This window comes from Pararge aegeria, chromosome 1, assembly GCF_905163445.1.
Source record: "Pararge aegeria chromosome 1, ilParAegt1.1, whole genome shotgun sequence".
Taxonomy (NCBI): Eukaryota; Metazoa; Arthropoda; class Insecta; order Lepidoptera; family Nymphalidae; genus Pararge; species Pararge aegeria.
Window position 1 is genome coordinate 6,878,570 of NC_053180.1, and position 15,939 is coordinate 6,894,508.

The 15,939-nt window shown below is 34.8% G+C and overlaps 2 protein-coding genes across 6 annotated transcripts in view; one reads left to right on the forward strand and one right to left on the reverse strand.

Moving 5' to 3' along the window:
* LOC120637848 (A disintegrin and metalloproteinase with thrombospondin motifs 15) overlaps window positions 1-15,939 on the forward strand; it is a 176,649-nt gene that overhangs the window by 156,467 nt on the left and 4,243 nt on the right. For all 5 annotated transcript variants that reach the window (XM_039909923.1, XM_039910005.1, XM_039889142.1 and 2 more), the window contains exons 7-13: window positions 2,620-2,755; window positions 4,219-4,348; window positions 10,793-10,935; window positions 12,705-12,760; window positions 14,047-14,173; window positions 14,265-14,429; window positions 15,366-15,482. In XM_039909923.1, the coding sequence (XP_039765857.1) occupies window positions 2,620-2,755; window positions 4,219-4,348; window positions 10,793-10,935; window positions 12,705-12,760; window positions 14,047-14,173; window positions 14,265-14,429; window positions 15,366-15,482 (874 nt within the window). The remainder of the gene's footprint in view (window positions 1-2,619; window positions 2,756-4,218; window positions 4,349-10,792; window positions 10,936-12,704; window positions 12,761-14,046; window positions 14,174-14,264; window positions 14,430-15,365; window positions 15,483-15,939) is intronic.
* Window positions 6,668-8,421, reverse strand: LOC120623386 (homologous-pairing protein 2 homolog). Its single transcript, XM_039889432.1, has 3 exons — window positions 8,123-8,421; window positions 7,536-7,794; window positions 6,668-6,824 (listed from the first exon to the last, which is right to left on the reverse strand). The coding sequence occupies exons 1-3, from the start codon at window positions 8,343-8,345 to the stop codon at window positions 6,692-6,694; spliced, it is 615 nt and encodes a 204-aa protein (XP_039745366.1). The 5' UTR covers window positions 8,346-8,421; the 3' UTR covers window positions 6,668-6,691.

A 15,939-nucleotide genomic window follows, 5' to 3' on the forward strand; every position in this document is an offset into this window, starting at 1 on the left:
ATTAATGAAAAACATTAGAAGAAAACCGCTAAAATTGTTTCTAATAAGAAAATAAATAAAATAAAGCCTTATATGTATATGAACATATTTTTGAGCCTATTAAGCAAATTAGCTTACAGCCGTAGCATTTATTTAATGTCAAAAATAGAGCTTACGTTTTCAATAATTGAATTTTGATGTCTACTAGATCAGTGTCATCAATATTTATGAAAACCATGAGAAATTTATCTTTGAGGGGTCATAAGGTCATGTCTCAGATTGATGTTACGTCATCCTCATTTTTAAATATCATTCAATTCAAGAATAGCCTGGTGATGGGGAAAACCATTCCAACCATTTTATTGATTCATTCTTTTTCTACTATGCATAAATAATTAATTGTCCTTTATCTAAAGTTTGTCTACAATAGTGTATTATGTAACGATTAGATTAGGTACATAGTATATAATATGTTTTTACTACAAAGTAGTTTTAATAATACAATACTATAGAGGAAAGCCGTGACTTTATCCGCGTAGTAAATAAATAAATTTGCTTAAAACTCAACTCCTCATTTAGCACCCCCTCTTTAGGGGTCTCCTAACTGGATTAAAAATCTTTTCTATCTGGCTTACGCCCTAGAGGAAAAGTAACTTATAAGATGTTATTATATTTATTAAATAATACTTAACTAAATTACATGTTAAAAATGTAGATAAAGGTAAACAACAAAATAAGGTAAACAAATAAATAGTACTTAGTAGAGATTTTTGCCACTTCTGCTCCCGAAAGTTTTCCCAAAGTTTCTAGCTAGTGATGTGAAAAGTTGTAGGTTCTACACGAAGGCTGGGATGTAACTATTTGTACGGTTGAATCCCCCAATACAAGGATTCTTGCATCTCGCTCGCAGCCCTCACTACTCGCGTGTTTTAATTAAGTATTAAACCTTCTCTTACTCGTCAACCAAACTCGGTACTCGCGACTGAGAAAAGCAATTCTATGATGAAAAAATGAGGCTTCAAAACGCGACTATTCCGCTTTTTGAACGACTAAAAATAAGACTAAGTAAAGAATAAGTATACGAAGTTATTTATTATTTAACTCAAGTTTAACAATAAGAAGTTATTGAGTAAGCACAGAACACTTCTGCAAGCAACAGAAAATCATTAGCTTTAGTAAAAAAAATGAAATCATTTTGTATTTTATCGTCGTCCCATTGTTATTTGATATTTAATAAAATTTACATACCTAATAGTTTTGACTAATAAATTCTATTCTTACTTGAGTTTTTTTTTAACAATGAGATATAAAATGCAGGCGCCATGTAATTTTAATTTTATTTATGAAAACATTTTCGTGCATACTTAGTTATATCTTTTAAAATTATGTAAATCTATTTAAGTGTACAAATATCACTTTGTAATAAATGATGATTCTAATACAATAGAAAAATACTTTAATAATAGCTGGTTTGCTATATTTTACTACTTACCGGTAAATTGCAAATAGGCTTAGGATATGTATAGATTTAGAATAGAATAGAATAGAAAAACTTTATTGCAACACAACACACAAGGAAACAGTAATAGTACTTCGTGCTAGGGTGCAAAGGCGGCCTTATCACTAAAAGTGATCTTTTAAAGGCAACCTGGCTAATAAAAAAGTGGAAAGTGGATGGCGCATAAAGTATGTTACAAAAAATAAAATAAACTTACATGAACATACATACTAAATTTACATATATACTATAATAGATATTTATGATATATATATTTATGCTATTATAAACTTACATTATACTCAATTAGATTTATGGGAAATGTATAGGTGATTCGTAGGTCTCGGTTATTATAATAACTTCCATGCCCTTATTAAAGTAGAATGGTAGCTCTAAGCTCAAAATCCCTGTCATGAAAGGTGAGGCCTTTATTAGTATGAGGATAAATATTTTGATGATTATATAGTATTTAAGATATTGTTAAATAAACAAGAAAACAAAACTAAACCGTTCGTGACTAGTCCTTACTTTGAGTGGTTGTAAACGAGATATGAAATAGTCATTCAAACTAATATTATAAATGCGTAAGTGTGTTTGTTACCTATATTCCGCTTAACTATTATAAACCGATCTTGATGAAAATTGGTTGTAATCGTTTGTATTCTGGAGATGGATATATAAGAGTTGCCCGGCGTTACCCGGAGTTGCCCGCGATTTCGCGATTCTCTTGGGTTTTGAAAAATCCCGCAAGAACCCTTATTTTTTTTGGATAAAGTGTATACTATGGTGGATGAACGTAGCTCTATGCAAAAGTTTCCAAGATAAGTTTCCAAGATAAGCTCTATGCAAAAGTTAAGCCATGCATGGGTCATAAATGCAATTTTTTTTAAATAGCGCAGGTAATTACAAGCATGTTTTCCGGGATAAATATTATCCTTTGTCCATCTCCAAGATGAAAGCTTCATGGGTGCCAAATCTCATTTCAATTGACTGTATACCAAAAATCAAGTTGATTGGCTGCTTATCTAGGGCGTAAACGTATGACAGACAAACAAACTTTCGCACCCATTAATATTACTAGTATGGACCGTATAATAGTATGAATAATATGGATTAAAAAAAAACCTTCCCTTTTCTTACAGCTTTCATGGAGCCAGACCATCTGGGCAAGCGGTTTAGGCGGAGGAGATCAACAGAGCCACACAGTCGGCGGAAGCGTGAGGCTCCTTACGTGATTTACCCGGAGATCCTCGTTATTGTCGACTACGACGGCTACAGGTCACTTTAGTTCATTATATTACTCTAGAGATCAACTGATGGTAGAGTCGCCTAGCCACTGCCAGTTTCAGAAAAGTACTACCACCATGCATATTTCCGGCCTTAAGCAGCATTGTAGCAATGCTGTGCTCCGCTCTTAGGCTACCAGTCCACCAGAGCGGAGCGAGGCAGCGGAGCCGAGAAACGGACTAATGCGGAGCGCAGTTGCGTACTGTGTCTGGTTCACTTAAGAGCAGCGGAGATTTTGTGCAATCCTATTGGTTAATATTTCTCCGTTTCTCGGCTCCGCTGCCTCGCTACGCTCCGTTGGACTGGCAGCCTTAAGGGCGTTGTTGCCGGTGTAATAACGAGCGCATAAGGCGTAACACCTACGCCTCAGGTTAGTGGACACAGGGCGGCACTTTGCAGGATGTGTTTCTTGAATGCCCTGCGAAGTATTGCTCTGTGTATAGGCGATGGTTTCCCACTTGCCAACATCTGCTCCATCTGCTTGGTCCGACAATGATTACTTCTTATAAATAAATAAAAATAAACTCTTCTCGTGAGTGTTGTACAATGCGACTAGGGGTATAATAACGGAGAACGGGCAGCCATCACCAACTCGTCTGCCCAGCGTGGCGATTATGGGAAAACCCTCCCGTTGAGAGGCCTTTAGTCCAGCAGTTATAGGCTATTGATGATGGTAGATCCTTATTACTACTGTTTTATGCTAGCGGTTGCTAGCAATGTCACCTGCGTTTAATTTCAAAGGTCTGAAGATATTAGAAAATATTGCCACAGGTAAAACTAGCAGCAAACAAGAATCAAAATAGCATTCTTTGTGGAAAATCAAGGACTTAGGTACATACCTACAATTAAACCCGTTTGGGGGTAGAATTTTAAAAAAACTGTTTAAAACGTACTACTTATTTTATAACCCTAATACCATTTTTATGGATACAACTTAAAAAATAACGGACTTTCATATTAACTTAAATTCCCTGGTGAAATTTGTAAAAACACAAACTTTCTTAGTACACCTCTGAGTAGCTCTAAGAATTTTTGATGACTAGGTTCTGTCGTTAGGCCTGTAGGTTGTCTAGTATAATATATAAGTAATATAAATATAATAGAAGATAGATTAGTAAGATCTCTATGGGTAAATCTACAGGCTTAATTATGAGAACTAATTATGTAAACCTATCAAGTTATGATAGAAGTTGGTATGTGTCGGGCAATCTTAAAATAGTTATATACAATTGAATGCTATTAGATGTGTAAATGTATTTACTTTGTGTGATAGGCATTAAACTTAGACACTAATCCATTCTTTATTAGCTTCCTTAACCTCTGATCCCCCGATAAATGCGAAAGTGCGTCACGATAATCTCTACAATGTTTAATAACTCAAAGCTGACTGGAATGCCAATTGCCTAACAATTGAACTTTACTAATTATTTATTATTTAACTTGATCTGTCTCAGGTTACACGGAGGAGACAATCTGCAAATCAAACGTTATTTCGTGTCTTTCTGGAACGGAGTTGATCTACGATACAAACTGCTAAAAGGGCCCAGAATAAGGATATCAATTGCCGGAATTATAATATCTAGGGTAAGTTTATTGACGTTCCTTATACCCACCAAAGAGGATACCAACTACTTATAACACATCTGAAACGACGAATCTAATCGAATTGAAACTCTTGCTGAGATATCTATTTTCCCTCGAGCGAAGAAATTCCCAGATCACGGACTTAAGGAGTTTGCCTCGCACCCCGATGCTTCGGAGTCCGGAGGGCATGTTAAGCCATCGGTCCGAGTTATCGTCTCTAATAATCTGACAAGTGATAATAATTATTGATTTTAGTACAAGAAAGCTTTTTGTGACAGAGCTCGTCCGCTCAAGTACTACCGCACTGATAACTACTGCCGCAAAATTGCCGTGTTTCGGTCTAAAGGACGTGGTTGCCGGTTCAATTAAAGTCACAAAGAGCTTAAGATCTATGCTTTAAGTTGATGGACACAGGGCAGCCGTTGCATGTCATGTTGCCCTGCTGGTATTCTTCTGTTTTTTAAGCGATGTTGTCCAAATACCATCTGATTGGTCAGTTAATCCCTATCCCTATCCCTACTAATATTATAAATGTCAATGTGAGTTTGTTTGTTACGCTTTCACGCAACGACTACTTAACCTATCCTCATGAAACTTTGTACGCATATTCTTGGAAGTGTTAGAAGTAATATAGGATACTTTTTATCTCGACATTAAGCCCAGTTTCTTTGGGAGAGAGGATGAAAGTGTTTGATGATTTTACACCATAACTCCGCCAAATTATAACCGATTTAAATAATTATTCTTGTACTATAGAGGTTATATATAACATGTGTTCAATTTTTTTCCAATCTGTGGTTGGAGATAGAGGACAGAACTCCTCAGCGGGCAGCAGCAAACCCCTCATTCAAGGCTTAGCGATACTGAATACTTAAAATTTTTTTAGAACTACAACTAAATTTAATGCCACATCAAAAAACAAAATCAAGCGCAGACGAAGTCGCGGACAACAGCTAGTTAATAATAAATCGTTAAATACCACCCACCCGCAGCCCCTACTACAGTATCATGTTTGGTAGAAGCAACTCACTGGCCTCTACTGTAATAATAGGTATATAAATGTAGGTACCAACTTATTCATTCCTGATATAACACACACCCGACCGGTTATACTAATGAAATCTCGTATTCCTTTGTTTCACTGAGTTTATAAGAATAAGGAATAAAAATACGCAGCAGACAAGGCATTAAAAACTACACTGTAATTTATTGCTGTCTATTTTGTTTATGATTACAATTTGAATATTAATTTTGAAGTTATAAAAAACGAGAAATATGTCAGCCATTCATACTTACACATAATCTCGACTTTAAGTTTATATCACCTCTTTTTCATTGGCTAGCTGATTTGAGTTCATTTAAGCTGTCCAAACTACCCACCAGCAATTTGTGCAACCGTTGGGTATCTTAATAAACAAAAATCAGCAGATGCTTTTACATTTTGGTTTGGTTGAACCTAGTGATTATAATTTTCACGTGCTGCTTTTACTTGCATACATAATAGGTCTTCTAAATTATCTTATTTAAAAAAAATCTAAGCAAAGCTAGAAGCATCCACCAGTGTGTTATATTAATGTGTTTGTAGATACCTAATGACGAATGTTCTGCAGACATATTTATTTGAACAGAAACAGTTTTATAGTCCATAAATTTTAGAAGCCAATCAAAAATAGAAAAAATCCTTTAGATTTAATTAATATTCAAATAATATACATTATTAAGGCTCTTACGGCAGGGTTTTATTTTTAGTCCAGCAGAACCGCGTGACTTCGTATTATTACGTTATTTTAGTCAATTACAAGAGTTTCTTTTACCCACCAGGGCTCGGTGGTACGCTCATAGCCTTATCTTTAAGTCAATGAATGTCGTTATCACTATCATCTCTCAAATGTTACTGGGCGTTTTTTGCGTTTGACTTTAGTTTTAAGATTACTTTTCACCATCATACCACCGACTCGCCGACTCGCGTGTCGATTCCCACAACTGGAAAAATGTTTGTGTTATGAACATGTATGTTTTTCTGAGTCTTAGTGTTTATCTGTATTTATGTATGGTATGCATAAAAATATTCATCAGTCATCTTAGTACCCATAACACAAGCTACTTACTTACTTTGGGGCTAGACGGCGATGTGTGTATTGTCGTAGTTTATTTATTTATACCATCATGTTCCTACAATGAATATGTATGTAAGTATTGATATACAAATTAAAAGTGCCCTACCATTACTTGATTAGGAAAAACGCATAGAAAATGTAAAACTTAGTACGAGTAAAGGTAAAAAGGTATAAGGTAAATAATGCTTCGGTCAAATTAAATTGAATAATTGAATAATAAATGAAACTAAACAGTTTTCAATTTAAAGTTCACCATTTCGTCGGTTTCTAGGCAAAGCTCTTCAATGAAACTCTTCTTAGATTTGGGACAACCCTCCAACACCGCTTCTAGCATTTCGGAACTGATTCTTTTGCGTTTTCTTTGAAAGAAAATAGAAAAAAACATTGATTTGAAAAATTATTTTGTGTTACATAACCCATTATTGAAGCGGTAATAGCGCATTGGGTAGGAGCTAGACTTCACTTTTCGGGGGCAGAGTTCGAATCCCAGCACGCACCTCTAACTTTCTGTTTAGTTACGTGCGTTATAAGTAATTAAAATAACACTTGATTCAACGGTGAAGGAAAACATTGTGAGGAAACCTGCATGCCTGAGTTCTACATAATGTAGGTACTCAAAGGTGTGTGGAGTCCACCAATCCGCATTGGGCCAGCGTGGTGGACTACGGCGTTAGCCACTTCTCACTGTGGGAGGAGACCCGTGCTCTGTAGTGGTCCGAAAATGGGTTGATGTGATGATGGTAATGAACTCATTATTGGTGTATGGTATCTTTATTCAAACCGGGGCTTACATAAGCAGTAAATATTTTTTCATGACAAACAGGTCGCTTTAGTTTGAACTACTTTTGCCATAATCATCATCGTCAGCCAATGTGCATCCACTGCTTTACATACGCCTCTTTCAAGCAGCCCCATCTCTTCCCATTTCGGCCTTTCTAATCCAGTCGATGCCTGCCACTTTTCGGAGGTTGTCCCTCCACCTAGATAGGAGACGTCCGACACTTCGGCTTACCTAGACGCTCCACTCGGAGGTTATATTTATTATAATAAGTCGGTATATATAAACCTACCTGTACTCTTTAAGGGACTTCTCGTGTTCTCCTAACAGAGTTTTCTTTTCGCCAGCGCTTATAACTTCGGTGGTGCTACGTAAATAGTTTAGCTTTTTTTCTAGTTTATCTGTGCTAATTTTAATATCCTCAATTTGAGTTTTTGTCATATCATTTGTGGGGGCAGATAATAGATTTTTGAGATATGCTTCTGATTTTTTCAGTTCTCCCTTTTTTTCGTTTAATATATTCGTAACTCTGCTTATTTTTGTGTCGTAGTCTGAAAATCCACTAAGGTCTTAGATAGATAAATAGTATTTATTAAATACTCCAAGATGCTAATTCTGTTTTTGGTTTTGTTCCGCTGTAAGTTTGCCCATGACTGCAATATCACCTGGTACTACAAGATGATAGCGAGCTAATTTGTAGGGAGTTATATTAAATCCATACCCCTTCGTGGCATCGTGGCATCGTACCAGAACGCTAAATCGCTTAGCGCACGTATTAGTCAGTAGGGAGGTACTAGCCACGGCTGCCAAACAAGACCAGAGATAACTCGGAAATTATAAATTTACAAATTACCCCTACCGGTGCTGGAACCCGCTTACCTTCTGTGTCAGTATTCTCTTCCAGATTTTCTAATTGTAAAGCTGCATAAACTTTTTGTTTTCCATACAATTTACATTTTATTTTACCCGATTCACTTAGAGCGTCGAGGGCTTTTTGAATTGCATTTTTTGTGTAGGCACCTCTTAAGTTAACTGTTACATCTGCGCAGGAATACGGCCTATTTGTATCCATTAAATACTTTAGTACTGCTTCACTCGCCATTTTAATTTGCAATTATTACTATAAGATAAACTTTACGGTAGACAGGTAAATACAATAAATAGATATCTGGACAAGTTCAAAAGTCAGTTCTCCATACAAAAACCGAGCTGCCACGCTTTTTCTTTTTGCCGCCATCACTGTCGAGGCCAAGGCAAAACAATATTCAGCCTACTTTAAAAAAAAACTTAGCTTAGAGGACTTTTGATAGTTAAGTTCAACTTTTTTAAATTTCGATTGATAATCTGATTATTTCAATTTTATATACTTCTCATTATTGGATTCATATTAAGTATTCTCGATGGATTGCTATCATAAAATAAAACAGACCAAAAAAAATCAAGAATAGAGGCGAAACCAGATTAGCAAAAGATATCGAATTAATTTGTATAAATTAGAAACACCTGCAACACCAATAATGAAAAATTAAGTTTTATTTGAACCTAGCGATTGACCGGTTAGGTTTTTTATTATTGTGAGAATAGACGGGTTTTTTTGAGGTTTATTTACCGATTTTAAATCTGGTATATACCTAATTTTTACACGAATACACACTTGTGGAAGATCACATAACATTATTAACAATGGAAATGTAAGTAGAAGCTTGGTACGGTACGACTGGCTGTTTGTTGCATTTAAATTACATATTTATAGTTATCAATATTAAAGCAACGAGCCGCACAAGATAGGGTTTTGTGCCCTTTTATCCAGCGTCTCCTGCGACTCGCTTTAATAAATGTCGTTTCACCTTTGATCCACCTTGTGAATTGGCGTCATAAAAGATGGCGTCAGAAAGAGCATAGTTCGGAGTTCTTAATACTTAAGGTAAACATAGGCTAATGACCGCTTTGGAGATTTTTTTAATTTTGATTTTATCTTAGTTAACGTAGGTACATAATGAAGTAATTGGTTCCTTGATTTTTTTTAATATCTATCATCATTTCGGCAAATAGTTCAAGGTGTAGTGTTCAGTAGGTAACTTACCTACCTGTTTAATATGATCTGTTCTATTGTTAAGTGCTTAGGTTTGCATATAAATCACGTTACAATAAGTACGTACGGTAGGTAGATACATATTATATACGCATGCTTCGAACATCGTGTCCTTCAAAGATTTGTAGGTAGGTACATATTATGTGAAAATTGTTTTACCATTTCATCCAATTATGTTAATTATGCTACATTTTTATTTATTTATTATAGACACTTTACTTAATTGGTATTGAGATAATTTGTACCTAAATGTCACCTGTTGGACGACTTTCAGACTAAATTGGCGGAAATCGGTGTAGGTAGGTACCTAAATAACAATAATTATTATTTTTATTAGATGCCCAAAAAAGGAAATAATAATATTAATAGGTATACCTACCTCTTTCTCTCTCTCTCTTTGTATGTAAATTATCTTTACTAAGAAGAAACAAAACAGCTCATTTCAATTTTCCATTTTTTATAGGTAGTTACTGATACCTACTTACTCAAGCTATGTGAATATTATGTTTATGATATGTACAATGACCTAACCTAACCGAATATTTAAGAACCAAGATGAAACACCCTCAAAATAAATACACTCTATTTTTTGTTACATGTGTTATAAATTTAACAATCTTATAATCACTTTTTAGTATAAAGTTAGAGTTGAAAATTAAAAAAAAACCATATCATCAAGAATATATCTTTTTATTTTATCCGTTTTTATTTATTTTAACACATTTGTTTCTTTTCTATTTTTAAAACTTACTTCACATTAAAAAGAAATGAAAAGATTGTTTACATGATAAGACAAGTTAGTAAAAATAGACTACGTTTTTTCATTGGTAGGTACGCGTGGAATTACGATTCAAATATCGAGGAAGGTTCCTAACTACCTATTCCTTTTTCAAAATACTAGGAAGGAAGAATCTTTTTCAATTATATATTGTAACTCCGTTGGTAATTTCTGAGGAGCATTATCCATAATTTTATTAATTATTAAAAGAGGTATTTCGAAAAAGCGATACATCAAACTTTTAGGACGTTATCGACATTATTTTTTTAGATAGGTATTTACTTACCTCAGATATAAATACTTAGGTAACAATTCATTTTCTCGAAGTGCATAAACCATTCAATTTGCATCAATTGCAGAGTAAAATCGGAATTTGTATTGAAAACTCCTTTCCAAAGAATTTAAAGTAAACAATCGCGCCTCAATCGAGGAGTTCCAAATTCCAATTAGGTACTATTTTATATTAAGTAACGTAATATGTTTTACCATGTAGTTAGGTACATAATACGTCGTACGTCTAAAAAAAAAAAAATTATCAAATGTTCCGATTTTTTCATTATGAAAGTTCTAGATCACAACCTTTGCTCAAAACATACCAGATTACCATTATGAAATTAAGCCATTTGAAAAAAGTTTTTAGGGGTTATTAAAAGGCTTATACCAATTATTGTATTCTCAGGGCCGTGACGCGACACCGTATCTAGAAAGGAATCGCGTGGGTCGCGACGCCATCGACTCAGCCGCAGCGCTCACTGACATGGGCAAGTATCTCTTCAGAGAGAGGAGACTGCCAGTGTATGATATCGCCGTAGCTATTACCAAGTAAGTTTGTTGAAATTATTTTACTATATGTAGGTAGCCCGGCAATCACCTGTGGCAACTTTATGAAATATATAAGAGTTGCTCTTTAGATATTTGGAAACAATGCCAAATAAAGTAGATAGGATTCCAGGTTCCTAGGGTGAGATTTCTACCTATGAGATCGCGTGAATTTTTATTTTTTATATTAATAGTAGGCAAACGAGCAAGTGGGTCACCTGATGTTAAGTGATCACCGCTGCCCATAAATACGATTCTCGTGGAATCAAAAGAGTGCCATCTAGCGTCAACAACTTTTACCCAGCATTGTAACTAGATGGCGCTCTTCTAATTTAATACAAATTATAGTTAAGTTTCACCCGATCGAATAGGTGGAAAATCTCACAATAGACAATCAAGACGGTTTCCCGAACTTTAGTAAAGAACATTCTAATCAGACTTTCTTCAAACTTTGCTTAGAATCTTAATTTAGGCTTGACATGAGATAGTTTAAGTCTTGTTTAAAGCTATTGGAATAGCCAAATATAAAAATTATCTTTTCAAATCCAAACAAACAAAAAACTATCCCGGAATCGCATTTTAGGCAAATGCTCCACAAGATTTGATAGTTTTGCATGTCAAGACCTTGTGCCAGATTTAGTTCAGAACACTTTGTTCGAGGGTGTGACACTAGTGACATTTGTCTAAAAGTTAAATATTAGCGCAGGTAATGGTCAAAATTCGTAACAGTAATAAATGATTAAGTATGCTACTGTTTACTGAACCATTTTTAACATTAGATTTTGCAAGTCGTGAAAAGTTCATTTAAAATTGGTAGACACCGTCCTTGACTTATAAGTAGACAGAAATAATAAAGATAAATTCGATTGTCGTTTTGGGTATATTACAGTCGTGATGATTACATATGTATTCAGCTGTTGAGTAATCGGATTACAATACAATCATTCTGCATTGATTATATTCAAATTACTGTAGTCGTAAATGCTTAAAGAAATAATGGCTCGTACGTAAAGCAAGTCATTGATATGCAGAATAACGCTTATGTTAACAACATAACCTTAAAATAAATATTTAAAACCAATCTTGGCGTAGATCCAAAAGTTGTACCTAAACGTAAAGTTCATTATTTGTTCATGGTAAGATAATTACCGCATCATGAACTTTTGCTTTAGCACTTGCAAATATGGATTCTGGTAAGTACTTAAAAGGTTTTCAACTACTTTTAATTTAGCGCCATTATTCCAAGTTTATAAAAAAATGTCATAGACAATAAATTCAAATTTGTCAATCGGCAATTTTATGAATCTATGTAGAATGAAGACACAAAAACTGATTTTACCAACAGGTATGACATGTGCCGACGACGCAAGGGTGGTCGCTGTACAAAAGGCACCGCTGGTAATTCAATTTTAACCAAACCTTTTTAAGGTTGAGACTGGTTTACTCGGCATTAACATAGGCTTACGAGTGAATTAATGCGGCTTCATAATTTTATTTATAATGTTTACGGTAAAGGATTTGGTAATGGCGCTGAATATGTCACAGACAATGTTCTATTTTTAAATTTAACTGTCGTTGACACTTGGTGTCGGGTACGGAAAAATTATTAAAACTTGGATTATTATGAGAATACGAAGTGAATTAATGCTTGCGCATTCTAATATGGTATAAATGTTCGGGATATATATCCGAATTATAGCGAATATAATTCAGAGGAAGAAACAATTTGATTTGAAGCAATTTATTGAGCATTTTATTTCGATGACTTTCAGACTAGACATGTGCAGGAGGCAATATGTGAACGATGCGTGCAATAGAGGGACTGCAGGTAGGCGTGTGTCAGAGATTGTTATCCCCCAAAGCACGCCAATTACTTCATCTAGTCCCTCACCATTTAAAACACGATATTCCAGAAGGACCACGTACCCTATGATACCTTTTCCCTAAAATCCGTGACTTCATTAGCACTTTGTGAATAATCTATCTTTGCAAACTCTTTTTCCTACACAGCTATCGTAAACTAGTATTTTCATGTATATAATATAGATTTGAACTTTTCCCTGTTCGTAGTTTAGTCATCACTCTCAGTCATGTACAGATCATCATTCAAACCATGAACTTAAAAAAACATATTATTCTTCGAGACCTTCATCTGTTTATGACTCATGCGTCCAACATTACCGATCGGTCTTTCGTAAAAGCATGCGACGGACGGCTCTTTTTTACCCATCAACATAAAACAAGCGTAGCATTTAAAGTGATGCTTATATTTATTGCTGCTCATATTTTATTATGTGTATGGTAAGTCAAAGATCGCCCACCTTTATTTCGACATAATGATTGGCTTCTCGCGCGCCGAACCTTTCAAAAGACCTCTCGCAGGTACATCTTCTCACATTAACAAGAAAGTTGCGTAAGGTCACAGGGACCAGTTGGCCCTACCTTACTTAAATGACACGAGGACATCGTAATATAAACTAACCTGCCTATTACGTACTTATCAACCAAACTCTGCTATTAAATACTATCATCAATATTGAATTACCTCGATTAAGTTCTTATAAGATAAAGGCACGGCATTTTTAACGACTTTATTTCCGATTATCATTTCGACGGTTCGACCAAAATTTACATCTATGATCTACTAAGTATACTTCGTACTTATTTTATTTTATGTGTTACTGCATATTATTAAAATTAACGTATATACTCGTACCTACGTTTTATTTATAGTTGAAAATATTTTTTATTAACAAATCGCAATACGCTCTAATATTAATCGCATGGTTTTAATTTCCTAACATAGAAATATCTGCTTTGCATGCGCTTTCCTTATTTAAAACCTTCGTCTCAGTACCTACCATCAGCAACATCTTCCTGTAAGTACCTGCTACCTATATTCAAATCTTTTCTTATCAAAAATTACATCACAAAATATCACAAAGAATCCTAGTTCATATAATTTATGTAAGTATCTTCAATATCTGAAAAATCATCTCAGTAAGTAGTTTGTACATAAATATTTCATTTTCATATCCGAATAAAACCTTTTGAAATTATTTTTGAAATCCTTTTTTTAAATGAACAAGATGGTAATACATATTTCTTATGTAGGATTTGCCTACGTCGGAGGTGCTTGCGTCGTGAACAAACGTTTAGAAAAAGTTAATTCAGTTGCCATCATCGAAGACACTGGCGGTTTCTCCGGTATTATTGTCGCTGCACACGAAGTTGGACATTTGTAAGAAATCATTTTTGTTCAATTATCAATTAAATCTTTGCGAATTATTATAATGTTTATCATTAAAGGTTACGCAATTTTGTTTCTATAGACTTGGAGCAGTTCACGACGGTAGTCCACCGCCATCGTACTTGGGAGGTCCGGGCGCAGAAAAGTGTAGATGGGAAGACGGGTTCATCATGTCTGATCTCAGGCACACAGAGAAAGGCTTCCGATGGTCTCCTTGCAGTGTCCAAAGTTTCCACCACTTCTTAAAGTACGTGTAACACTATATTAAAATTATTTATTAATTATTGTCGATCGGAGAATAACTTTAAGCACGAGTTTCTTGCCATAACGCCACATGGAGTTACATAAACATTGGGTCTCTTTTAATGACAAATGAGACCCATGTTGGGCACCAAAACTGTTTTAACTATGTAACACTGTGACTTTAATTTCGTCTTGCAAAAGTGACCCATTTAAATCTACTATTCATTGATAAAAAAAGCATTTTGGTATTTAAAAACCATCCTTTGTCATAATTAAAACAAAATAGAATGGGTACTTAATTTAATCAGCTGCTTTCAAATTTATATTTGCAAAAATTCGGTAATGTATTACGTTCCTTTAGGACTGGTTTAGGACTTTATATCGGATAGATTAATTGGCTCTTGATGCTCGACGATAAGAAAATCAAGGTATTTAACCAAACCACTATCAATAGCCACTATTAAAAGCTATATTCCAAAAATATAGCCTGGATAGCTATATTTAGTAATATATTTTTACGATTTCATAACTTCAGATAGTAAATCACGAATCCAAATCAAGTATTTCAGACGCATTATCAAAATATAAAGCCCCACATTGGGCGCCAAATACATATAGAGAAAAGTAAATATTGTAAGTTAGCTTAGCAGATAGTCAGTGGCGTGCAAAGGTTTTTTGACCAGGGTATGCATAAAGCAGGTACATGGCACAAAATGGAAAAAAATCCCCTTCAATACGAGTTATATAAACTAATTTGGGTATGTAGTGCTTTTGTGCATGTATGAAGTGCACACCACTGCAGATAGTACATTTTGTCTGATGTATGGAGTTGGATGTGGAGTTCTCTTTGCCAGTGTTAACTATGTAAATTATCTCTGATGATATTTATGTTTTCTGCATCTGCGATTAACTTTTTATGAGTAATTTGTTCAATTACCAGTGGTGACACCGCGACCTGCCTATACAACTCCCCGCATGAAGATGATTCATTACCTCGAGTACTTCCGGGCCGATTACTCACTTTGGACGCTCAATGTCGAAAGGACAGAGGGACCAGGTATAATTATTTCCTTTCGTTGATGTCTTCCTTATGGAATGCCTATGAATATTAAGTTAGCATTAACGTTATTATAAAACCGTGCATTATTACGACGAGTAAACGTGCATTAGTACGAGAGTGAGTTGACGGCCGATTAGCGCAGTGGACAGCGACTCTGCTTTCTGAGTCCAAGGCCGTGGGTTCGATTCCCACAACTGGAAAATGTTTGTGTGATGAACATGACTTTTTTCAGTCTCTGGATGTATATATGTATATTTTAAGTATTTCTGTATATTATTCATTAAAAATATTCATCAGTCAACTTAGTAGCCATAACACAAGCTACGCTTACTTTGGGGCTAGATTGCGATGTATGTACTGGCTTAGTATATTTATTTATTTATAATCATTAGTACAGTCACAATTGTTATTTAAAAAAACCCAGTATTTAATTATTATTAATCTAGCGTTAAAA

Bases quoted from the DNA above. Each gene is read 5' to 3' on its own strand.
- LOC120623386 (XM_039889432.1), bottom strand. From the start codon at position 8,345: ATGGCGAGTGAAGCAGTACTAAAGTATTTAATGGATACAAATAGGCCG. The intron at 7,795-8,122 runs GTAAGCGGGTTC...GTGGATTTTCAG, and splicing joins AGAGAATACTGACACAGAAG to ACTACGACACAAAAATAAGC. The intron at 6,825-7,535 runs GTAGGTTTATAT...TTTCTTTCAAAG, and splicing joins AAGTCCCTTAAAGAGTACAG to AAAACGCAAAAGAATCAGTT.